The 22950-nt window shown below is 58.8% G+C and overlaps 3 protein-coding genes and 1 non-coding gene across 4 annotated transcripts; 2 read left to right on the top strand and 2 right to left on the bottom strand.

Annotated features, from left to right (window-relative positions):
* Positions 1-841: 841 nt before the first annotated feature.
* Positions 842-15941, top strand: RAB40C (RAB40C, member RAS oncogene family). The gene is made up of 7 exons (XM_060172705.1): positions 842-906; positions 996-1190; positions 10827-10887; positions 11073-11133; positions 14269-14346; positions 14534-14756; positions 14850-15941. The coding sequence occupies exons 2-7, from the start codon at positions 1025-1027 to the stop codon at positions 15125-15127; spliced, it is 867 nt and encodes a 288-aa protein (XP_060028688.1). The 5' UTR covers positions 842-906; positions 996-1024; the 3' UTR covers positions 15128-15941.
* Positions 15942-16669: 728 nt separating this feature from the next.
* WFIKKN1 (WAP, follistatin/kazal, immunoglobulin, kunitz and netrin domain containing 1) lies at positions 16670-18791 on the top strand. Its single transcript, XM_060172694.1, has 2 exons — positions 16670-16957; positions 17250-18791. Exons 1-2 carry the CDS (start codon positions 16787-16789, stop codon positions 18636-18638), a joined length of 1560 nt encoding a protein of 519 aa, XP_060028677.1. The 5' UTR covers positions 16670-16786; the 3' UTR covers positions 18639-18791.
* Positions 18792-18990: 199 nt separating this feature from the next.
* METTL26 (methyltransferase like 26) lies at positions 18991-20765 on the bottom strand. The gene is made up of 7 exons (XM_007527982.3): positions 20561-20765; positions 20045-20371; positions 19802-19964; positions 19664-19723; positions 19415-19482; positions 19243-19321; positions 18991-19164 (listed from the first exon to the last, which is right to left on the bottom strand). Exons 2-7 carry the CDS (start codon positions 20251-20253, stop codon positions 19117-19119), a joined length of 627 nt encoding a protein of 208 aa, XP_007528044.2. The 5' UTR covers positions 20254-20371; positions 20561-20765; the 3' UTR covers positions 18991-19116.
* A 25-nt stretch (positions 20766-20790) lies between these two features.
* TRNAG-CCC (transfer RNA glycine (anticodon CCC)) lies at positions 20791-20861 on the bottom strand. The gene has a single exon. It is a non-coding gene; the product is annotated as a tRNA-Gly (tRNA).
* Positions 20862-22950: the final 2089 nt, after the last annotated feature.

Genomic DNA, 22950 nt, shown 5'->3' with positions numbered 1-22950 from the left:
CTTGATCCCCACTTAGTAACCCACCTCCTCTGACCCCCGCCCACTCCTCTCCGCCCCGCCCCCCCCATCGCTGACAGCCCACATCCGACCCACCCCGACTGCCCCGTCGCCCGTGCCCCCAAGCCGCGGCGGAAATCCCTCCGGGTTTCTCCGAGACGCATCCCCCACGGAGTCGCAGGCGCTTGGGGTCTGGCCCCCCCCACCAATCCTGGCACCCGGGGCGCCTCCGAGGAGGGACTAAGAGGCCGGTGCAAACAACCCGTTTCCGCGCTCCTGACTGGTGGACTCACCGCGAAGGCGAACGCGATCGACGTGCGAGCGGCCCAATGGATCTGGGGGGCTGGTCGGCGTGGCCAATGACGGCGTGGAGGGGTGGGCGTAGGTCCCGGAGTGGGCGGTGACTCCCGTTAGATGCAGAGCGGCGGGGGTGGGAGAGATGCTGACGGACGTGCGGGCGGACCAGTGGCTCCGGGACAACGGGGACGAGTGGCCAATGGCGACGGCGCTGAAGCGCCAGGCCTCCGCACCCCTGTGTGCAATGAATGGGACGGGATGTCCGTGACGGACATGTGCAGGGACCAATGGCCCTAGGCGGGGAGTTGGGACGGGCGGCGCTGCGTGGGAAGCATGGGGCGGGGCGATCGAGACGGACAGCACGTTGGACCAACGAGGCGACGAGCGGGGCGGCGGCCGGCCAATGGTGGCGCGCAGAGCGGGTGCGGGGCGGGAGCTGCGCGACGCCGTGTGGGAAGAGGCGGGGCGGGCCGTCCGAGACGGACGTGCCCCTAGGCCAATGGGGCGGCGAGCGGGGCGGCGAGCGGCCAATGGCGGCACGCGGGCCGGGGGCGGGGCGGCGGCAGCGCGGCTGAGGGGAAGCGGCGGGGCGGCGGCGGTGGCCGCGCTGAGGTGAGGCGGGGGCCGGGGCGGGGGCCGCGCCGGGCCGGGGGGCCGGTGACCCCCGCTGAACGCTCCCCGCTCCCCGCCCCGTCCCGCAGAGGCGGCGCCCGGTCCGATCCGGCGGGGCATGCGGGCGCGGCCCGGCGCGGCTATGGGGACGCAGGGCAGCCCGGTCAAGAGCTACGACTACCTGCTCAAGTTCCTGCTGGTGGGCGACAGCGACGTGGGCAAGGGCGAGATCCTCGAGAGCCTGCAGGACGGCGCGGCCGAGTCCCCGTACGCCTACAGCAACGGTGCGGCTCGGGGTGCGGGCCGGGAGGCGGGGTGGGGCTGGGGGTCCGAGTCTTCACAGGCCTCGAGCAACGGTGTGGGGATGGCGGGTCCCGACAGGGTGGTGGGTGGAGGGGCCACGGGGATGGGGGTGATGGGTGGGAGCGACCAAGTCCCCTCGAGCCACAGCCGCCAGGGCCGCTTCAGGTGGGGTTGGGTTTGCAGAGACGGAGGCTGGGGGCGGGACCGAGCCCCCCAGCCCGCGGCGGTGTTGAGGCGCCGCAGAACCGAGCGCCGCCGCCTCACCCCCTCACATGGCAGCAGGGGGCGCAGGGGGGAGCGGGGTCCGTGGCAGGCAGAAGCGAGATGGGCTGGAGGTGGCCTTGGCCCTCGGGACCCCTCACCCCCAGGCCACTTAGGGAGCCGCCTTTGCAGATGGGCTCCGGGGGCGCACTTGGTGGGCTGCAGGGTGCCCTCTGTGTGAAGGGAGGCCTGGCGGAGCCCCGGAGACTGCGGGCTGGGCGCAGGCCTCCCCAGGTTCCCACGGTCAGAGGCACCTGCTCCGTGCCCAGGGCCTCACCCCTTGGTGCCCCAAGCACCCAGGCCTCGGAGGGAGACAACAGCAAGGAACCCAGCTCGGCCCAGACTCCAGTTTCCTGGGCCACATGGGCGCTGCCTTCCCGAGAGGGAGTCGGTGCAAGAGCTCGGGCCCTGCGTCTACACCCTCTCTGGCCCTGTCAGTCCTGTCTGGGCCCTGCGTCTACACCCTCTCTGGCCCTGTCAGTCCTGTCTGGCCACTCTTGTGCCACTCTTGCTGCCTTCTTGTTGAAAGTTGCCCGCAGGCTGCTGAGGGTGGTGGCCACGGACGCCCTGCTGCCAGGCAGCCCTGTGCTCTGGGCCCCGGCTTGGAACAGACGTCCTGAGGGGCAGTAAGGGGGCCCCTGGGACCTCATGTTAGTGTGTGAAAGGGTGACCACACAGGCCCTGGCACTAGCTTAGATGGCAGAGCTGCTCTTCAGGCTTTCTACCCGGGGCCCTACAGGGTCCCAGGAGCCTGGCGGTGTGAGGAGGGAGAGGCTGGGCCGCCTGAGGGTCTGCGAGCCTCACTGTCAGAGCCTCCAGCTGTGGCTGGACCTCGGGGAGCAGAGCTGCCAGCTAGGGAGAGAGGCTCCGGCTCCTGTCACCTCTGTCAGCTTGTGGCCTGTTGCCACACTTCCTATGACATGCTGGCTGCGGGGTGGGGTGGGGCGGGGCGGGGTGGGGAGGGAAGGCAGCTCCAAGACAGAGATGTCACTTGAAGTGACCTGGTGACCAGGAGGGCCCACCCCCCACATGCTGTTAGCGCTGGGCACCCACGCCCCCGCAGTGCCTAATGGGAGGGCAGGGCGCCTCGGCCTATGAGGGGACGTGAGCGGAGGGTCCTTAGCTTGTGTCGGTGACAGGATGGCACTCCAGACTTCGTGAAGCACCTGTGGAAGGGCTCCGTCAGGCAGTGCTCTCGCAGGTGGCGTCGGTAGGCTGAGCGCTTCTGCTCCCCGACGGAGGAGTTGAAACAGCGAGGCGTTGTTAATTCACACTTCTCTTGCACAGGGCCTGCGTTTAGTTCCCCTTCTCCATCGTCTTCAGAAGGTCTCATTCTGCCTTGGGCTTTCAGTGTGTGACAGCTGTCGTGGGCACAGCCAGGTGACGTCCCAGATGGGGTTGTCAGTACTGTCCCTCGAGTGCCACTCTCTCCACGAGTGTGGCGCCACTGAACGGCCTCTGCAGACACAGTGAAGCAGGGAACGCTCACAGCACCCCGGAAACCCGCAACCTTCCCGCAGTACTGGTGCCATGTCAGGATCAGAGAGCTGGCTCTTCGTGGGAGGTCTGGTGGCGGACACGTCCTGCTCGCTGGGCCAAAGCAAGGCATGCACTGCGCTGCCCTCCTGTTGTTGGGGAGTCAGGTGACAGTGTGGGAGAGTGTGGTCCATGAAGCCAGCCTCTTACCTGTCTGGACTTGCGGGTGAGGAGCAGGGGGAGGGAACCAGTGCGGTGGGACTGGTCTCCCCACTGGTCAGTGTCTGGAGAAAGTGGGAAGTGTCTAGTCTCTGGCACCTTAGCTTGAAGAAAGCTGCAGAAAGAATGGGAGAGGAAAGAAGACAACTGGTGGCTGAATTTGCCACCCCGGGCTCTCAGAGACTAGGAGAGAGGTTGGCAGAGCCAGGACTAGACATGTGAAAACAGGCTCTGCAGCGCTTCAGGAATGTGGGCTGATACAACTGAGTAAATTGGACTTGAACTTTGAGCCTAGAGTAGGAACTGAGGTTTTCTGACTGTGTTTGTTTTGAGACACCACAGCATTGGAGCTGCCCCTGGCATGGTAGCACCTCCCATGTGGTACCAGGGTTGGAAGCTGGGGTTGTAAACATGGCAGGGCATACCCACCTGGTGAGCTGTTGCCTGCCTGTTTTTTGTTGTTTTTTTTTTTGCTTCCAGGTTATCACTAGGGCTCGGTGCCTGCACTAATGAATCCACTGCTCCGGAGGCCATGTTTTCCATGTTGTTGTCGTGTTGTTGGGTAGGACAGAAAGAAATGGAGAGAGGAGGGGAAGACAGGGGGAGAGAAAGATAGATAGATACCTGCAGCCCTGCTTCACCGTTCATGAAGCGATCCCACCTGCAGGTGGGGAGTGGGGTGGGGGGCTTGAACCGGGATCCCTACACTGATCTTTGTGCTTTGCGCCGTGTGCGCTTAACCTGCTACACTACTACCCAGCCCCCTTTTGTCTTGGTTTTGATGAAGCTAGTGGAATGGTACCTGTGCTGAGAACATCAGGTATCTTGTTGACCGTGGCCATGTGACCAGGTGAACCCACGTAAAAGGGTGGGGGCGGGCAGGTACAAGGAGGCAGGGGGTTGGCGAGGCGGCGGGTCCTGACTGGTCAGCCACCCGGGCCAGGGCCAGTCTGTGTGGCCCTTCAGGAGGGATGGGTCATGCTAAGTGCAGTTTCAGGACCAGGAGCTCTGGCTGGCTACAGTGTGACCCCGGGTGCTCACTGGGTGGTTCCTGTTGGTCCTTGATTGCTGGGGGTTCCCCCAACTTCCTGTTCTCTGGATGGACACTGTGCCCTTGGTCCCCAGAGGTCTCAGGTGCCAGTTGCTATTGTCCCTGCCAAAGTTTGGGTAAGGAAGAGGCAAGCCCCAAGTACTGGTCTTTGGTGCTTTGTGGATATGGGGCCCCCCATCAGTACACAGAAGCCTGTCAGGCTCGCCTCAGACTTGGGGGGCCTGGCTGCTTGGCACATACATACTCATGCTGGGTGATTCCATGGGTCCAAGTCGGCTGTGACCTGGCCCCCCCATGAGTTCTGTCTTCCTAGGGAGCACGTTCCATAGGACCCCACTCTAAGCTAGGAAGGTGACCCATGCGGATGTGTGCTGGGTGGCGGCACCTTACAGAGCCTTGCAAAGTCCTTCTTCCAGCCCAAATGGGACTCTGACCTGGGGAGTGAGGGGTGATCACACCTGATCAGGCCTGGAGGTGGCAGGGAGGTGGAGGTGCCACCAGGCTCTGGATAGGCAGGCTGGCTGGGATGGTGTGTAAAAGCCTCAGTGTTGGGGGGCGGGGTCACTCCTGTCTCACTGAGTAGGGAGAAATGAGTGTCTTTGTGAAGTGTGCAAACACGTGCTGTGAAAGAATTGTGGGGTCGGGTTCAGGGGAACTTAGCAGTGGTTCTGTCTTTTTTAAAAATAGGTATTTATTTATTTATTTTCCCTTTTGTTGCCCTTGTTGTTTTTCATTGTTGTTGTAGTTATTATTGTTGCTATTGATGTCATCGTTGTTGGACAGGACAGAGAGAAATGGAGAGAGGAGGGGAAGACAGAGGGGAAGAGAAAGACAGACACCTGCAGACCTGACCTGCTTCATCGCCTATGAAGCGACTCCCCTGCAGGTGGGGAGTTGGGGGTTTGAACCAGGATCCTTGTACCAGTCCTTGCACTCTGCACCACCTGCGCTTAACCCAATGTTAACCCACTCCCAGTGGTTCTGTCTTGAGCCTGGGGGTTCTGACTGAAAGTCTCTCATTTTGCCAGGTCTGTGTGCTGGCTCGCTGCAGACTATGGTCAGTGTCTGGTCTGGTTTGGTGCTTTCTGAAACTTCAAGAGAAGCCCTGGCCTTCACAGGACCCAGTCTACACACGGGGCTAGCGCCTGTAGGTCTAGCTGTTGATGTGGGGCTTCTGTTTTGGGGGTTCCCTCTAAGCTTTCCAGGGAGGGCTCTGTGCCTGCCAGACCCCACTGCACCTGGTGAAGTTTTTCCTCTCCTGCCCGCACCACAGAGACAAAGTGGAGCTAGCACAGTGCTCAGCAGTGGTACGGTGTGCACTCTCCTGGCTGAGCTATCTTGCAGCCCTAGAATTAGTAAAGGTTTCAGGTGACTTCTTTTCCTTTTTTTTTTTTTTTTTTTATCAGAGTTATCACTGGGACTCTGTGCCTTTGTGATTATGCCATTCCTGGCAGACACATACTCTAAAAACCAATTTATTTATTTATTTTAAATATTTGTTTTTTTAAATATTTATTTGTTCCCTTTTGTTGCCCTTGTTGTTTTATTGTTGTAGTTATTTTTGTTGTTATTGATGTTGTTGTTATTGACTAGGACAGAGAGAAATGGAGAGGAGGGGAAGAAAGAGGGGGGAGAGAAAGATAGGCACCTGCAGACCTGCTTCACTGCGTGAAGTGTGAAGTGATTCCCCTGAAGGTGGAGAGCCGGGGGCTTGAACCGGTATCCTTATACCCATCCTTGTGCTTTGTGCCACATGCGCTTAACCTGCTTCATTACCACCGACTCCCTAATTTATTTATTTTTTAAAAAAAATTTTTACTATATTTTATTTAATAGAGACAGCCAGAAATCAAGAGGGAATGGGGTAATAGAGAGGAGGAGACACAGAGAGACACCCACAGCCCTGCTTTACCACTTGCAAAGTGTCCCCCCTGCAGGTGGGGACCAGGGACTAGAACCTGGGTCCTTGTGCACTGTAATGTGTGTGCTCAACTAGATGTGCCACCACCCAGTTCCCCTAATTCATTTATTAATGATAGGAGGAAGGGGTGGGGAGGGAGGGAAAGAGAGAGAACCAGAGACTGAACTTAGGACTTCATGCTGAAGAGTCCAACACAGAGTCCTCTGGCCACCTCCTAGGCCAATCTGTTAACAAGAGAGAACCACAGCTTCAATCTGGCACAGGTAATGCTGGGGACACAACTCAGAATCTCATGCCTGAGAATCTAGTGCACTCCCCACTGTGCTACCTCCAGGACTACTCCCCCCACCCCCAGACCTATAGGGTGAATGTCAGGGAGGGAGGCAGGAAAGCAGCACAGCACTGCTCCACAGCTCATGAAGCTTCTCCTGTGGCGGCTGGGGGCTAGAACCTGCTAAAGGGTGTACTCAACTGGATGGGCCACTTCCCAGCACTCATAACTTCACCGCCCCGCCCCCCCGCCCCCAGCTAACCCGTTTATTATGGGCTGCAGCGTTTCAAGTGGTAGCACTTTCACTGGTCTCTCAGCTCCCTCAGTCTTCTGCTGGCACTTGAAGCAAAGGCCGAGAGAGTGGGGCTAGAAGTTTGGAGTCACAAGGCCAGATGCCCACCGCTTGTTTCTTCATCTTGGTTTTTCCGTGGGAGGAGCGGGTGCATTTGGCATGCTGGCCGATCTCAACAATTTCTTTCACTATCTTCCAGAGGGTGGCACCATGGCGGGTTCTGTATTTACCCACAGTAGTGTGTGTGTGACAGCATTCTGGTACATGTGCTGCTAGTGATAAAACTTGAGACCTCATGCTTGAGAGTCCAATGCCTTATCCATTGCACCACCTCCTGGACCACCTTTTTGATGCACTTGGCCATGGTGCCAAGCCCAGAGAGCTGTAGTTTCATTTTTAAAACAAAAGATGCTTTTCTGCTTGTTTTATGAGGAGAGTCCAGAGCTGCAGTCCAGTACAGGCAGTGTCGGGGTCGAGGGGCTTCTCCGCCAAGCCCCTCCCAGCATGCAGCTTGCTTGTGTTCCTCCAGCCCTCTGCTGTCCTGGGCAGAGGCTGCTGGGGAGCCCGCTTGCTCTGTGTCTTGGCCAGGTTTGTCAGCTTTACTGACCTGTGACTCCTGGACCAGAAACCTGCACTCTTTCAAGTCTGCAGTCCGGTGGCTGCAAGGTCTCTCAGCATATAGAGAAAACCCTGGATGTGTGCGCCTGAGGCCTGGGTCTACCCACGTGCCCGTGTTGTCCATCTGTCTTCCCAGTGTCAGCACGGCAGATGTTCTGGGGGAGTGCGCCCCGTCTTGGTCCCCACCCCTCACTTCTGCACACAAGCTTCTCCCCTGACAAGGACCACTGCCATGGCATGGGCCCCCCAGCCACCCAGGGGTCACTCCTGCCTGAGGCTCATGACCTCAGCTTGTCTGCCCGTTCCACTGCCCTGTGTCCAGTTCCTCTGCCCATCCCATCCCTCAGCTCCATGTCCAGTCCCATGGGGATGTATCTAGTCTCTCTGTCCCCATCTGGCCCCTCTGCTCATGTCTGTTCCTTCTGCTCTGTGGGGAACATCCAGGCCCTAGGGCTGGGGCACTGACCATGGATGTGTCCGCCACAGCTTTTTGAAATGAATTGAGTTCTGGCTCTGGGTGTATGTGTTTCACTGTGTCGCATCTGCTGCTGACTCTGGCTATTTCAGCAGTCACAGACAGAAAGCTGGTATGTGTGTGTTGGGGGAGGGCCTCGACCTTACAAGAAGACCCCTCCCCCACCTCTGGGCCTTGCTGGAAGACTCGCCTTCCTCTCTACTTTCTGTTCATCTCTGGGCACTGGTGAGAGCTAGCTTTACTTGCTCTTCCAACTCACTAAGAAACAGCAGCTGCTGCCTGTCTGGGCTGGGGAGCCTCACCCAGGGTCTCTGGGAGCAAGCCTCCTTTCCCCTGGAGGGCCTGTTTTGGCTGAGGCTCCCTGGAAATCACTGGATGAATGTTGAGAGGGGCACACCCACCCAGGCGTCCAGCCCCAGGGCAGGCTCAGGACAGGCAGAACCTGCTGGGGTGGCCAGACCAGGTGTTCTGGTTTGCATGTTCTGCTTGGTCTTCCTGGGGCTGCTCTTTTTTGTGTTCTAGTCCTGGCTGCATCTTGCAGTCCTGCTGGGCTGCTCCTGCTGTGGGTCTGCCAGCAGTGCTGGTTGGTGGCCTCCCTACTGCCTGCTGGCACTGTGTATTCCACGTAGCCCATCGAATCTCCGTGGGAAGCAAAGCGAGGTCCCAGAAAGTGGACACACCACCGCCCCCCCTCCCTGCCCAGCCTCCTCTTCATTCCCTGCTGTGAGCCACTGTCCTGCCCCTTGGCCTCCTCCAGGCTCTGCCACCCTCCTCCCTGCCTGATGTCCTTGAGGGCTATGACTCTGGCCAGAGAAATTACTCCAGTCCCTTCAAATAATGCCAATGGAACTGAAAAAGCAACAAAGTGACACTTAAAAAAATATATGTACTACTAGAGAGAACCAGAACACGCTGGGGCACTGTGATGCTAGCGACTGACCTCTTGCTCGCTTGAGAGTCAGTTTTGTTTTGTTTTGTTTTTTAATGTTTACTTGTTTATTCCCTTTTGTTGCCCTTGTTTTATTGTTGTAGTTATTATTGTTGTTGTCATTGTTGGATAGGATAGAGAGAAATGGAGTGAGGGGGAGAGAAAGACACCTGCAGACCTGCTTCACCGCCTGTGAAGTGACTTCCCTGTGAAGTAACTTCCCGGGGGCTCGAACCGGGAGTCCTTGCACTTTGTGCCACGTATACTTAACCCGCTGTGCTACCACCCGGACTCCCAAGAGAGTCAGTGCTTTAATCCACTGTGTCACCTCTTGGCACCTCCTTCTTTCTTCTTTCCTTGGGTTCTTCCTTTCTAAGATCTATTTATTTAAGGGCTGGTAGTGCTCCTGGTTGAGCACACGCATTATCATGTGTAGGGACCTGAGTTCCAGCTCCTGGCTCCCATCTGCAGGGGTTTGGAAACTATCATTGGAGGGGTGGTACTGCAGGTGTCTCTCTTCCTATCCTCCTGTCTTCTCAATTTCTGCCTCTATCAAATAAAATAAATAAATAAATAAGTGAAGGCAAGCAGGCAGGCCCGGAGTGCGCCATTGTTCAGGCAATGCTCTTTGCTTATGTCACTCTCGTGTCATGCTGGGGTCAAGCCCATGGCCTCACTAGAAGGCAGGCACTTTGGCTCTGAGGACCTTTCCAGCCCAGGATGGGACATTTTAAAAAACATGCTCATGGAGGCCCGGGCGGTAGCACAGCAGGTTAAGCGCATGTGGTGCAAAATGCAAGGACCAGCGTAAGGATCCTGGTTCGAGCCCCTGGTTCCCCACCTGCAGGGGAGTCACTTCACAAGTGGTGAAGCAGGTCTGCAGGTGTCTATTTTTCTCTCTCCCTCTCTGTCTTCCCCTCCTCTCTCCATTTCTCTCTGTCCTATCCAACAACGATGACATCAGTAACAACAACAATAACAATAATAACTACAACAGCAAAAAATAACCAAAAAAAAAAGGGGGGCAACAAAAGGGATAAACTAATTAAAAAAAAAAACCAAAGAGTGGTCATCTGCAAAGTATCCCTGCTCCCACAAATGCCAAGGGTCTGCTTGGCATCTGGGAGTCTGTTGGGTGAATGAGGGTCCCAGTGGGGGCGCTCCAGCAGCCCCTTCCCAGCTCTGCCCGCACTTCCTTCTGGTTCCCTGGGCCATAGTGCCCCCTCATGGTGGCTGGCTGCAGCAGCGCCATTGTGAGTAGCGGGTATCATCCTGGATACTTGGCACTTCCTATTAGGCTGGCACAGCCTGCTGTCATGGCCACAGGCGCGCAGATAAACTCAGCTCTGACTTTGCTTCTGAGCCCGGAGCTGGCTTTTGGCAGGAGTAGCATGGGCGTTGTAGGGCCAATTCTTGGGGGAGGGGGGGGGCTGTGCGAGGTGGCTTCCATGGTAATGGCGCTGTCAGCTCCCAGCAGCAGCACACAAGGTGACATGTGTGAGGTCACTCAGTGTCCAGTGTTGAGAAGTGACCCCCTCTTACTCTCCTTTTCACGTGTGGGTTTTCTTATGTTCTGGTCCCTTGTCCGGTGTGCGGTTAAGTTCGCAAATACTGTCCCCATTTGCTGGGCCAGGACTGTGTGCTGCAGAGGTGGCCTTGGCGTGGGAGGCAGGTTTGGGGGCAGGCAAGGACATATGTCACACACCAAGAAACGGCTGGCACTGAGGCTTAGGAGAGGAGAAAGAAGGATGAAACTCCTCGGAAGTTTCTGGGCAGGCCCTGAGCACTTGGAGACCTCTCCTGTGGGGGCTCAGCACTGCCCCTGCTCTTCCCAGCATTGCCTGGATGGCGAGGCATGTGAGAGAAGAAACAGACATGTGGGTTCAAGTGCCTGCTGGGTGGAGGGTGCTGGCTTTATGTGGTGATACAAGCATGAGGCCAGCTCTGACCCCGTGGTCCCGTCTCTGGCATCGTCTCGTACCCTGGGCACTGGGAGGACCCGGAACTGGGTTAGTCTTGGGGAGAGCTCAGTGGGGGCAAGGTGGAGCCCTCCCTCCTTTCTGTGGGGGGCTGACCTGGCACCTCGTCCCTCTGTTGCCCTGCAGGTATTGACTACAAGACTACCACCATCCTGCTGGACGGCCGGCGGGTCAAGCTGGAGCTGTGGTGAGTGCGGAGCAGGGACCTGGGTTCCGAGGCTGGGGTCCACACCTGTTCCCCATAATCACCCTGTTTCCCCGAGCAGGACGTGCTTTCTGATGCAGAAAGGTGGGGTTCTGGCAGGACAGTCTGTGGGCATGCCCAGGGCCACGTGGGACCCAGAGGCCTCACCACCACCTCCTGTGTTTCAGGGACACGTCAGGCCAGGGCCGATTCTGCACCATCTTCAGGTCCTACTCCAGGGGCGCTCAGGTAAGGCTGGGGCTGCCCTGCTTCTACTGGAACTGGTCGAGTCTGCCGTCCCTTCTGTCTCTCTTAGTGTCCCTCCCTAGGTCTTGACAGGACAAAGGGCTGGCCTGCACATGTCAGAATCAATGGCTGTTCTGCCAGAAGACGGCAGTCACTCGCCACTCGTGTCAGCTATAGATCTCCTCTGTGTGGGGCTGGGGGGGGAGGCGGGGTGCAGGGTCCAGCACAGACCAGATGACGGGTCACCGTGGAGAGGCTGTGGGCACGTGGAGACAGCCAGAGCTGAGCTCCTGTAATTGGTCTCTCAGGGACGTGGCACAGACCTGGAGCAGATCCTCTGCTGGCTGCTGAGCCTACCGCATAGCACCCACACAACTGTTGCCCTGCCCCACCAGGCAGCCCCAGGCAGAGTGCTGCACGGGCAGTGTCCCTCACCCCATCCCCACCCTCTGCAGGCCCATGCATGTGACCCGCTGCTAGGCAGCATCACAGCGGCCATGGCAGGAAGAAATTGAAGAATGTGGCCTCTGTCCCAGCAAGCCCCCAGGGGAGGGAGTGGGAGGCAACAGTCAGGCCACCAGGTCCCTGACCCTGTGAGTGCTCCAGGGACAGTGTCTGGGACCCAGACGCTCAAGGTGACAGGGTGGGGGAAACGTGCTCTGCTCCGCAAGGCTCTGCGTTCCAGCCCGGCACCACGGGACAGCACCGTGAGTGGTGGAGGGCACTGTGCTGTCTCTTCCCACTGTCTCACTGTGCACAGTGTCCCAGGTTCACTTCCACCACCTCATTACTCCAGAGCTTCCCAGGAGGTAGCAGTGGATAAAGCCTGGGACCCTCAGGCATGAGGTCCTGGGGGCTGGGTGGTGGTGCACCTGCTTTAGCGTGCATGTTCCCAGGAACAGGGACCCAGGTTCAAGCTGCTGGTCCTCGCCTGCAGGCCTACAGGGGTAAAGCAGGTCTGCAAGTGTCCTTTTCTCTTTCTATCTCCTTTCCCCTCTCAGTTTCTCTCTGATCTATCCAGTTACATAGAAAGGGAACAGTCCACCAGGAAGGGTAGATTCTTGGTGCCAGTACCAAGCCCCAGCAATAACCCTGGTGGCAGGAGAAAAATCATCTTAAAAAAATTAAAATGGGCAGGGGTAGATAGCATAATGGTTAGGCAAAGAGACTCTCATCCCTGAGGCTCCAAAGTCCCAGGTTCAATCTCCTGTACCACCATAAGCCAGAGCTGATCAGTGCTCTGTAATGTGAACACTCAACCAGGTGCGCCTGGCCTCTGATCAGTGCTCTGGTAATAAATAAAATAAAAATAGTTGAGTTGGATCCACAGCATCACATATGACAGTGATACTCTGGTTCTCTCACACTTCTCATCTTTTAAAAAAAAAAGTATTTAGGGGACCAGGAAGTGGCACATCTGGTTAAGCACTCAGATTAAAGTGCACAAGGACCCAGTTTTAAGCCCCTGGTCCCCACCTGTAGGGGGAAAGCTTCAGAAGTACAGGTGTCTGTCTTTCTCCTCTGTTTCCTCCTCCCCTCTGAATTTCTGTCTCTACCCAATAGCAAAAATATTTTTTAAAAAAAGGGGAGTCGGGCTGTAGCGCAGCGGGTTAAGCGCAGGTGGCGCAAAGCACAAGGACCGGCATAAAGATCCCGGTTCGAACCCCGGCTCCCCACCTGCAGGGGAGTCGCTTCACAGGCGGTGAAGCAGGTCTGCAGGTATCTATCTTTCTCTCCTCCTCTCTGGCTTCCCCTCCTCTCTCCATTTCTCTCTGTCCTATCCAACAACGACGACAACAACAATAATAACTACAACAATAAAAAAAAAAAAAAAACAAGGGCAACAAAAGGGAATAAATAAATAAAATAAATATTAAAAAAAAATTAAAAAAAAAAGTTTTAAAGGGGATACTGAGAGATGGTTCCCACAGTAGGGCACATGCACGTTACCATATGCAGGACACCAGCACAAGCTTTACAAGTGGTGGTGGTGCTGTGAAGCTTCAGTGTCTCTCCTCCACCGTGTGTGTGTGTCTCTCTCCCTCTCATTTTTAAAATAATTATTTATTGGATAATGACAAAGAAAAATTGAGAAGGGGAGTCGGGCAGTAGCGCAGCGGGTTAAGCACAGGTGGCGCAAAGCGCTGAGACCTGCATAAGGATCCTGGTTCGAGTCCCTGGCTCCCCACCTGCAGGGGAGTTGCTTCACAGGTGGTGAAGCAGGTCTGTAGGTGTTTATCTTTCTCTTCCCCTCTTTGTCTTCCCCTCCTCTCTCCATTTCTCTCTCTCCTATCCAACAATGACAACATCAATATCAACAACAATAAAACAAGGGCAACAAAAGGGAATAAATATTTATAAAAAAAATTGAGTCAGGCAGTGGCACACCTGGTTAAGTGCACACACTGTAGTGTCAAGGACTTGGGCTCAAGCTTGGTCCCCACCTGCAGGGGGAAAGCTTCATGAGTGGTGAAGCAGGGATGTAGGTGTCTATCTGCCCCTCTCCTTCCAATTTCTCTGTCGTCATCCAATGATAAATTAAAATAAAATAATAAATAAATAAATTGAGAAGGGAAGGGGAGATAGAGATGCATCCCTGCTTCACTTTTGAAGCTTCAAATAAAAGAAACTTTTGTTAAGAAAAAATAAATGAGGGAGTCGGGCTGTAGCGCAGCGGGTTAAGCGCAGGTGGCGCAAAACACAAGGACCGGCATAAGGATCCCAGTTCGAACCCCGGCTCCCCACCTGCAGGGGAGTCGCTTCACAGGTGGTGAAGCAGGTCTGCAGGTGTCTATCTTTCTCTCCTCCTCTCTGTCTTCCCCTCCTCTCTTCATTTCTCTCTGTCCTATCCTACAACGACAACAACAATAATAACTACAACAATAAAACAACAAGGGCAACAAAAGGGAATAAATAAATAAAAATAAATAAATAAATGAGTTCACTGGGAGTAGTTGGATCTTGCAGATACAAAGCCCCAGCAGAAACCCTGGCGGCAAACAAACAAAACACAAAATGAGAAAAACTGTTGGTACTGAGTGTGCCCAGCCCCAGGGCTTAGTGAATACCGGCACTGGGTGCTGAGGACTGAACAGTGAGTGCTAGTGCTCAGTGACCAGCCCTGGCTGCCCACAACAGGGGATCCTCCTGGTGTATGACATCACCAACCGCTGGTCCTTTGATGGCATCGACCGGTGGATCAAGGAGATTGATGAGGTAGGTGTCCCCTTGGACCAGGACCCCCCCCCCCCGGCCTCCCTCTTTCTGGGGCAGCCCCCTTGACCCCCCTGTGGCTGCCCTTTGGGTCTGAGCCCCAGCTCTGACCCCACCCCGAGTGCCCTGAGGCTCACAGTGCTTAGGGGGTGTGGTGCTCTTTCTTCTGCTGAGTCCTCTGCCCCTTAAGCATGCGCCTGGGGTCCCCCGCATCCTGGTGGGGAACCGGCTACACCTGGCCTTCAAGCGGCAAGTCCCCACGGAGCAGGCGCGGGCCTACGCCGAGAAGAACTGCATGACCTTCTTTGAGGTCAGCCCGTTGTGCAACTTCAATGTGGTGGAGTCCTTCACCGAGCTGTCGCGCATCGTGCTCATGCGGCACGGCATGGAGAAGATCTGGAGGCCCAACCGGGGTGAGCGCCCGCCTGCTCCCCATCCCTGCAGCCCTCAGTCCCGCCCCTCCCATCTGACCTGCCCCCTTGGTCTATCCCTTGTGGCCCCCACAGTGTTCAGCCTGCAGGACCTGTGCTGCCGCGCCATCGTGTCCTGCACCCCAGTCCACCTCATCGACAAGTTGCCACTGCCTGTCACCATCAAGAGCCACCTCAAGTCCTTCTCCATGGCCAATGGCATGAACGCCGTCATGATGCACGGGCGCTCCTACTCACTGGCCAGCGGGGCGGGGGGCAGTGGCAAGGGCAACAGCCTCAAGCGCTCCAAGTCCATCCGCCCTCCCCAGAGCCCCCCTCAGAACTGCTCGAGAAGCAACTGCAAGATCTCCTAGCAGGCAGCCCTGCAGGAGCGCGGGATGCTGCTCCTCTGGCAGGAGGTCTGGACGGGATTTGCAGCTGGCAGAAGGCGGAGTAGAGAGCCTGGAGCGCCGCCGGCCGCCTTCTTATTTATGGAGAAACCACTCACCCTCTTGTACAGGTTCCCAGGGCGGTGGGGAAGCCTGGTCCAGCCGCCCTGGGCTGCATCAGCAGGGGCCAGCATGGACATGGGGACAGGGATGAGGTCCAGGAGGAACCTGAGACTACATGTGGGGTGGGAACACGCAGGTTGACCACAGCCTTGGACACCATTTCCCCCGGGGCTGTGTCGGCCTTTCTGGGGGGGTCCCTCCTGTGGAGGAGCCGCAGGCCAGCCAGGGCCGACTCAGGATCTCAAGGACAGTGGGACGTGCCCTGGCATCCCCAGGCCCCCGTGTGTGGCTGCAGCTCTGGACCACTTTTGCATTTGGCTTGGGGCTGTGGACACAGGGCTGCTGGTCCCTGGCCTTGGGTGTGACGCATAGCTGCTGTGTGCCCTGTAGTCCCAAACGCCACTGCAGCGGACGCTGGCCTGGAGGACCAGTGGCCAGCCCTGAGCTGGAGCCCTGGCCATTGACTCCGAGGCCATACTGGTGCTGACTTGCCCTCCGGCACAGCCCCAGGGTGCCCAGGGGCCACAGAGGAGCCCTCTCTTTGGGCTTGGAGCCAGACCCCAGGGCCCTTACTACACTACCCGCTGTTGCTGCTGCTGCTGCTGCTGCTGCTGACCACGCCTGGGCTCTGGGACGTTCTTGTCTGCTTGTACAGTAAACAGAATTCACCTGTGAACCTCCAGGCAGTGTTGTACTTGAGGGCAAGGCCCTGGCTTCATGGGGCAAGGGTGGGGGTCATGAGCCTGGGTGGAAGAGAGTGGCATGTTGGGGACCACTCTCCTACCTGGAACCCCATGGGACCATTGGTGTCCCCCACCTGTGTCTCTGGACACCTAGCAGCTTCTATCCCAGGTGAAGTCCAGAGGTCTTTGTCTTCACCCCTTCCCCGAGAGGAGGCATCTGTCTGGGGCCCTGTCTCCAAGGAAGCCCTGGGCCTCCTGGTAGCTGTGTAACCACACCCCACCCACTTCAGAGCAGGCTGTAACCCCCGCCCCCCTATCCCTTACCCCCCCCCCCCCCCCCCCCCCCCCCCGTCTGGCCCCAAACCCCCCTTTGTGGTGACCCAACAGCCCATAGCTTGTTGGGGCCTCACTGGTTTGACCCAAGGCTGGGAGGTCGTGACCCTGCTAAGGGCCTTGAAGGCAGCTAATTTGGAGGGATACCCCTCCCCCCCAATAAGATATTTGTAGTGGCACTAGAGGGCAGGCCCTGCTGAGGGGACACCCTCTGGGGGACAGTGGGCAGCCCTGGGACTGCAGGGAGGAGGGACTCGGCAGCTCTCCCTCCCCGCCCCTCAGTGACCCTCAGCCAGTGCGTCCAGTCCCGGGCCCCTCCCCCCTCCCCGCCCCACTGACCAGAGGGCCAGGCGGGGCAGACAGAGGCCGCCACACGGAGACCAGGAACCCACCAGGCCCCATGTGCTGTCTGAGGGCGGTGGGCCGCTGAGTGTAGGCGCTAGGGTGGATATCTGCTGCGGGGAGCCAGGTTCGGTAGGGCTGGAGGCCACACCCTGCAGGCCCCATGCCGTCTCCATGGCTGCTGCTGCGGTTGCTGCTCCTGGTCCAGCCGACCTCGGAGGCCAGCCTTCCGCCGGGGCCCAAGACCCACCCCGGCCTGTGCCCCAACCAGCTCAGTCCCAGTCTGTGGGTGGACGCCCAGAGCACCTGTGAGCGCGATTGCAGAGGGGACCAGGTGAACTGGTGGAGCGGAGCGGGACGGGTTAAATGGGGGGAGGGGCGGGGCAGGAAAAGGGGGCCCAGTGGAAGGAGCGGAGACCCCGCTCCCACTTCTTCCTGAGCTTCAGGCTGTGCGCGTTTGCAGTTCTGAAGATGGGGGTTCCCTCCCCACACCAGCTGTCCGGGGGAGGGGGCCCGGCCACCTGGCACCCCCACAGCTTTGATCCGGGTCATATCACCCACACACACACACGCGCGCCCCCACACGGGGCGAGGAGGGGGTCGGGCTGATGCGCTCCCGCCCGCAGGACTGCGCACTGGCGGAGCGCTGCTGCGCCAACGTGTGCGGGACACGGAGCTGCGTGGCGGCGCGCTTCCCCGACGGCCCCGCGCCCGCCGCGTCCTGCGACGGCTTCGCTTGCCCGCAGCAGGGCGCCGACTGCGACATCTGGGACGGGCAGCCCGTGTGCCGCTGCCGAGACCGCTGCGAGAAGGAGCCGCGCTTCACCTGCGCCTCGGACGGCCTCACCTACTACAACCGCTGCTACATGGACGCCGAGGCCTGCCTGCGCGGCCTGCGGCTGCTCCCGGTGCCCTGTCGGCCCGCGCCCGCGCCCAGCGGCCCGCCCGCCGCGCCCGCGCCGCCCGCGCTCCGCAGCAGCCCGGCTCCGCAGGCGGTGCCCGAAGGCGGCACAGCCAGCCTGCACTGCGACGTGGGAGGGCACCCGCCGCCCGCCGTGAGCTGGGAGAAGCAGGGCGAGCCGCGCGAGGGCCCGGCGCTGCGGCCCGACCAGCTCCGCGGCAACCTGGCGGTGACCAGCGCGGGCCAGCTGGTGCTGCACGGTGCGCGGCCCGAGGACGCGGGCGTCTACACCTGCACGGCGCGCAACGCCGCCGGCCTGCTGCGCGCGCACTTCCCGCTGTCGGTGCTGCCCGCCGAGCCCGGGGAGCCCAGGGAGCCCGGCGCCGCCTGCCTGCCCGACCCCGCGTGCGCCGGGCCCCGCGTGCGCTGGCACTGGGACGCGCGGCTCGGCGGCTGCGCCACCTTCCCGGCCGCGGGCTGCGCCGCGCGGGGCTTCCACACCTACGACGCGTGTCAGCGGGCGTGCGCGCGGGGCCCCGCCGACGTGTGCGCGCTGCCCGCGCTGGCCGGGCCGTGCGGGGGCCGCGAGCCGCGCTGGGCCTACAGCCCGCTGCTGCGCCAGTGCCGCCCCTTCGAGTTCGGCGGCTGCCATGGCAACGCCAACAACTTCGCCAGCCGCGAGAGCTGCGAGGACGCGTGCCCCGCGCGCAGCGCCTGCCGCGCCTGCCGCCCGCGCTCCCGCCTGGCGCTCAGCCTGTGCCGCAGCGACTTCGCCATCGTCGGCCGCCTCACCGAGCTGCTCGAGGCGCCCGAGGCGGGCGACGGCATCGCGCGCGTGGCCCTGGACGGCGTGCTCAAGGACGAGCGCATGGGCCTGCGCCTGCTGGGCACCCGCCACCTGGAGCTGACGCTCAGCGGCCGCGACCCGGCCTGTCCCTGTCCCAACGTGACGGCCGGCGATGGCCCGCTGCTGCTCATGGGCGACGTGCGCGACGGGGTGGCTGTGCTGGATGCCCGCAGCTACGTGCGAGCTGCCAGCGACCGGCGTGTCCGGAAGGTGGCTGAGCTGCTGGACAAGAAGGCCTGCGCGCTGCTCAACCGCTTCCAGGACTAGCCCCAGCCAGCCAGCCAGCCAGCCTTCCTCCAGTTCCCAGTCCGTGTGTGTGTGTGTGTGTGTGTGTGTGTGTGTGTGTGTGTAGGGGAGCTGCACCCCTCCCCTCTTGTGCCTCCACCCCTCCAATGAATAAAGGCCTTCCTTCCCCCAGGGCCTGCTGGTGTCCCTATCAGCCTGCTCTCCTGCTAGGCTCCTGCCATCTTTGAGCAAGATCACTGGGACCCCAGGACCTGCGAGGGTATGAATGGGGACCAATTCCTGGGTAGGCAAAGTTCAGGGATCTCAGTTGTTTCCCCTCCTTTGCTGCCCCCCCAACCCTAACCCCATCCCCATAAGCGAGTGGGCAAACAAGCAGCAGGAAACACTTTATTCTGGTTTCCCCGAACCCTGTGGTGACCACCAACCAGGCACCTCCTCTCGGCCAGTCCTGGCTGGGTCTATCCCAGAAGGACCATCGGCCAGGGGTACACCACAGGAGTCACTCCTTTCGGAAAATCAGGCACTTATTGTTGGCTGGCATATCCACCTGAGGGAGAGGCTTGGCTGGAGAGGCATCCTCTCCTCCTCAGGTTCCCAGGAGGCCACCCGCATCCCCCGGCCCTACCATCCGCTCCAGGAGCAGCCCGCTGACCCGGCCCAACTCCTCCAGGAAGACCGTGTCCCGCAGGCCCCACTCCGGGTTCCTGCAGGGAGAGGGGCGCATCCCATCCCGATTGGGGGCAGTTCTGCCAGGGGGGTGACCCTGCCTGCCGCCCGCCTACCAGTGCTCTGGTGACCTGAACTTGAGGCTCCTGTCAAACTCCACGTTGCTCTCAGGGGAGATCTTTCCGTCCACGGCGTAGGGCTGCAGACAGACACGGGACTGCCTACCGAGACGCGGCCCATCCCCAGAGTGTGGAGAGGACAGAGCCTTCCCCGCCAGCCAACGGGGAACCAGCCAGAGATGAGCAGGAGAGCCAAGGGGGTGTGAGGAGGCACAAGGGGGAGACAGGCGGGGGTCCCAGACCCCCAGCAGGGGCACTCACCCCATAGGTGATGAGCAGTGCCTTTGGTTTGAGCAGGTGTCCCGCAGCTTTGAAGAGCCCCTGGAGAAGGAAGGCAGCGCCATGGGCTGCTGTCTAGCTCCAGCGGCCTCCCGCCCCCGGCCATGACCGCGCCCCCACCTGGGTGCAGCTCAGGGGGCTGATATGGATCAAGTTGATGCAGAGCAGCAGGTCCAACGAGCGCGGCGCGATGCCACCCCAGCGCTCCCAGCTCCAGGTCGCGTCCAGGTACAGGGGCGCCTTCACGTTGGCCAGCCCCTGCGCCCGCACGGTGGCCGAGATGCTGCGGGAGGGAGGCAGTGCGTGGGTGCGGGCCCCCACCCCTGTTCGTGCGCGTCCCCGGCACCCCCGGCCCGGACGCACCTGTCCAGGCAGCGCTGGTCCACATCGGACGGCTGCCACTCGGCCAAGGGGAAGGCGCGCGCGAAGTGGGCGGCGTGCTGGCCGGAGCCCGAGGCCACCTCGAGCACGCGGGCGCCGCGCTGCTCCGGGTCCAAGTATTGGCGCAGCACGCGCAGGATAGGATCCTTGTTCCGCTCGGCGGCCACCGCCACCATCATCTCGGACATCATCTCACTGAGAGCGCGCCCTCCACGCAGGGTCCGCCGGGAACTGTGGTCCGGTCGCGCAGGGCCCGTCGGGAACTACAGGCCGGTCGCGCGAAGCCCGCCGGGAGTTGTAGTCTGACCACTGAATCAACGGAGGCCAGATTGAGCGCTGGTTTCCCGGACACCCCAGGAGCTGGTTCTCCGCACTCGGTCCAGGATACGGGAGGCTCCCCGGGAAAAGAGCCTCGATTTGGGGAAAGCTGGGGGCGGGGACCCCTGGGCGTCGGGTTATCCCGGGGGAGAGCGGCGGGTCGGAGCCCCTGGGGGTTACCGGTGCTGGCGATCAGAGTTAAGGTCTGGGTCCGCTGGGGTGCTGGCGGACCGAGAGGCCCGAACTCACCTGTGCTATACTTGCCTGGAGGTTGAGCGGCGCAATGTGGGCCTGCAGGTCCGCAAACACCCTCTCGCGCTTGGGGTGGTCCACGTCCCGGTGCTCTCGAGGATTCCCAACGAGGAAGAAAAGTTCTGTTTGTCGCTTGAGAAGAAAGGAAAAAAACAACGTGCGCCGCCCGGGAATCGAACCCGGGTCGCAAGAATGGGAATCTTGCATGATACCACTACACCAGCGGCGCTGCTGAGCGTTCGCTGTGGCCAGACCCTAGGAAGCTGTGAAGACGTGCTCACGGCGCATGCGCCCAGGGATGCACTTGAGAGTAGATGTGTTGCCTGGCTTTGTCAGGAAGCAAGAAGCAGCCCTGAGAAGCGTGGATTTGAAGACCGTCTCAAATCGCTACAACGCCGTGGTAACCGAGGCGGCAAAGCCGAATTCTAGACCTGGTTGACCCAGCCTTGAGAATATTCCAAGGCCGCCCCCGACCCCGCGCTTAGGTACATGATGGGCAGGGCTTGTCCGCAGGTGGGCGGGACGTAGACCGGTGGGCGTGGCCCCGTGGGCGGGGCTCCGTGCGCTGAGCCTCCAGTTGGGCCCTGGGGTGTGGAACTTGAGCACCCCACAAAGTGGGCTCAGTGCTGGGGCACCTTTATGACACCAAGATGATCAGAGCCATGTACTATGAGAAGCTGACACCCCAAAATCAGGCAGAGGGCGTGCGCTTTGTCCCTGGGAGGGTTCTGAGACCAGTCTGGGCTCTGTGTCGCTGAGCTCCACAGTCAGGACTATTTGTCTCCTTTGCTCAATGGTTTTCCCCAAGGTTTAGCGCACCCACGTCTGTGTAGAGTACAGGATGACCTTGGCCTGGATATGTCCACACGTTTGGAGTGGGGATTTGCAGCTCTGTGGCCAAGAGACTGCGGTGCAGGACAACGTGAGAGTGTCTTACTCAATAGATGGCCTCCGGGAAGGCTTGAAGGCCATCAGCTGGGACCAGCCTTAGCTGCTCCAGCTGCCTCCAGTGGGTCTTGGGTTCAGACCTTCCACCCTTGGTGTGTTCTTGACCTACTCACCAATTCCCTGGGCAACAGTGCCCCTAGGACTGCTACATTGTATGTATTTATACTGCCTTGAAACAGATATTGACTTTCTGGGGCAGGGCGGTGGGGCACCTGGTTACAATGCTAAAGGACCAGGGTTCAGGCCTTGGGTTCCCGCCTGTAGGGAAAGGCTTTACGAGTTCCAGTTCCACTCTCCACCATTTTCTCTCCCCCTTTTTCTCAATTTCTGCCTGTCTCTAGCCGATAAATTAAAAAAAAAAAAAAAGTAAGTAGAAAAATTTAAAAATCTATTTTCTAAAAATAAATAAAGAACAGAAAAGAAATTAATTTTCTCGTGGCCTGGGAGGCAGTGCAGTGGATAAAGTATTGGATTCTCAACCATGAGGTCCTGAGTTCAATCCCTGGCAGCACATGTACCAGAGTGATGTCTGGTTCTTTCTCTCCTCGGTATCTTTCTCATGAGTAAATAAATAAATTATTTTAAAAAAATAAAGAAAGTAAAGAAATTAATTTTCTGAAGAGGCCAGAAGTTCCCCATGAATGTTTCCATGCCCATCTAATGATCTGAGGCTGGCATGGGCTTGGGGTTTAAGGATCCCCTTTCTAACCTTATTCCTGGGCTTGGATGGCAGAACAACTAGAATGCTTTTTCCCCAGGATTTTGGGACATGCTGTACTGGCAGAAGCCCCCCCATCCAACCCCCCACCAGCCTGTCTTGGAGCTAATGGGTGCAGGTGTGGATCCACATTAAGGTTACAGGTGAAATGTGCTTTGCAAGTGGTGAAGCAGTGCTACAGTTTTCTCTCTCCCTCTGTACCTCTCCCTACTCTCTCAATTTCTGGCTATCTCTTCTTTTATATATTTATATATTTATTTATTTATTCCTTGTTGTTTTATTGTTGTAGTTATTATTGTTGTTATTGATGTCGGTGTCATCATTCTTGGATAAGACAGAGAGAAATGAAGAGAGGAGGGGAAGACGGGGAGAGAAAGACAGACAACCTGCAGACCTGCTTTACCGCCTGTGAAGCGACTCACCTACAGGTGGGGAGCCAGGGGGCTCGAACAGGATTCCTTACGCGGGTCCTTAGGCTTTGCGCCACCTGTGCTTAACCCGCTACGCTATTGCCTGACTCCCTGTCTCTGTCTCTCTCTTTTTTCTTTTTTTGGCCAGGGCTGGTTGTCTCTATCCAATAAATAAAAAGAAAAATAAAAAAGAAAGCAAAGAAGTAAATGCGTAACTCCCTGCCTTTCCCATTCTTTATTTT

The sequence above is a fragment of the Erinaceus europaeus genome, chromosome 15, assembly GCF_950295315.1.
Source record: "Erinaceus europaeus chromosome 15, mEriEur2.1, whole genome shotgun sequence".
Classification (NCBI taxonomy): Eukaryota; Metazoa; Chordata; class Mammalia; order Eulipotyphla; family Erinaceidae; genus Erinaceus; species Erinaceus europaeus.
Note: the sequence above shows the minus strand (reverse complement) of the source record. Positions and strands in the feature narration are given on the sequence as shown.

Bases quoted from the DNA above. Each gene is read 5' to 3' on its own strand.
- RAB40C (XM_060172705.1), top strand. From the start codon at position 1,025: ATGCGGGCGCGGCCCGGCGCGGCTATGGGGACGCAGGGCAGCCCGGTC. The intron at 10,888-11,072 runs GTGAGTGCGGAG...CCTGTGTTTCAG, and splicing joins CGGGTCAAGCTGGAGCTGTG to GGACACGTCAGGCCAGGGCC. The intron at 14,757-14,849 runs GTGAGCGCCCGC...TGGCCCCCACAG, and splicing joins GATCTGGAGGCCCAACCGGG to TGTTCAGCCTGCAGGACCTG.
- METTL26 (XM_007527982.3), bottom strand. From the start codon at position 20,253: ATGATGTCCGAGATGATGGTGGCGGTGGCCGCCGAGCGGAACAAGGAT. The intron at 19,965-20,044 runs GTGCGTCCGGGC...TCCCTCCCGCAG, and splicing joins GACCAGCGCTGCCTGGACAG to CATCTCGGCCACCGTGCGGG. The intron at 19,322-19,414 runs GTCACCAGAGCA...CTCTCCCTGCAG, and splicing joins GACAGGAGCCTCAAGTTCAG to GAACCCGGAGTGGGGCCTGC.
- WFIKKN1 (XM_060172694.1), top strand. From the start codon at position 16,787: ATGCCGTCTCCATGGCTGCTGCTGCGGTTGCTGCTCCTGGTCCAGCCG. The intron at 16,958-17,249 runs GTGAACTGGTGG...TCCCGCCCGCAG, and splicing joins GCGATTGCAGAGGGGACCAG to GACTGCGCACTGGCGGAGCG.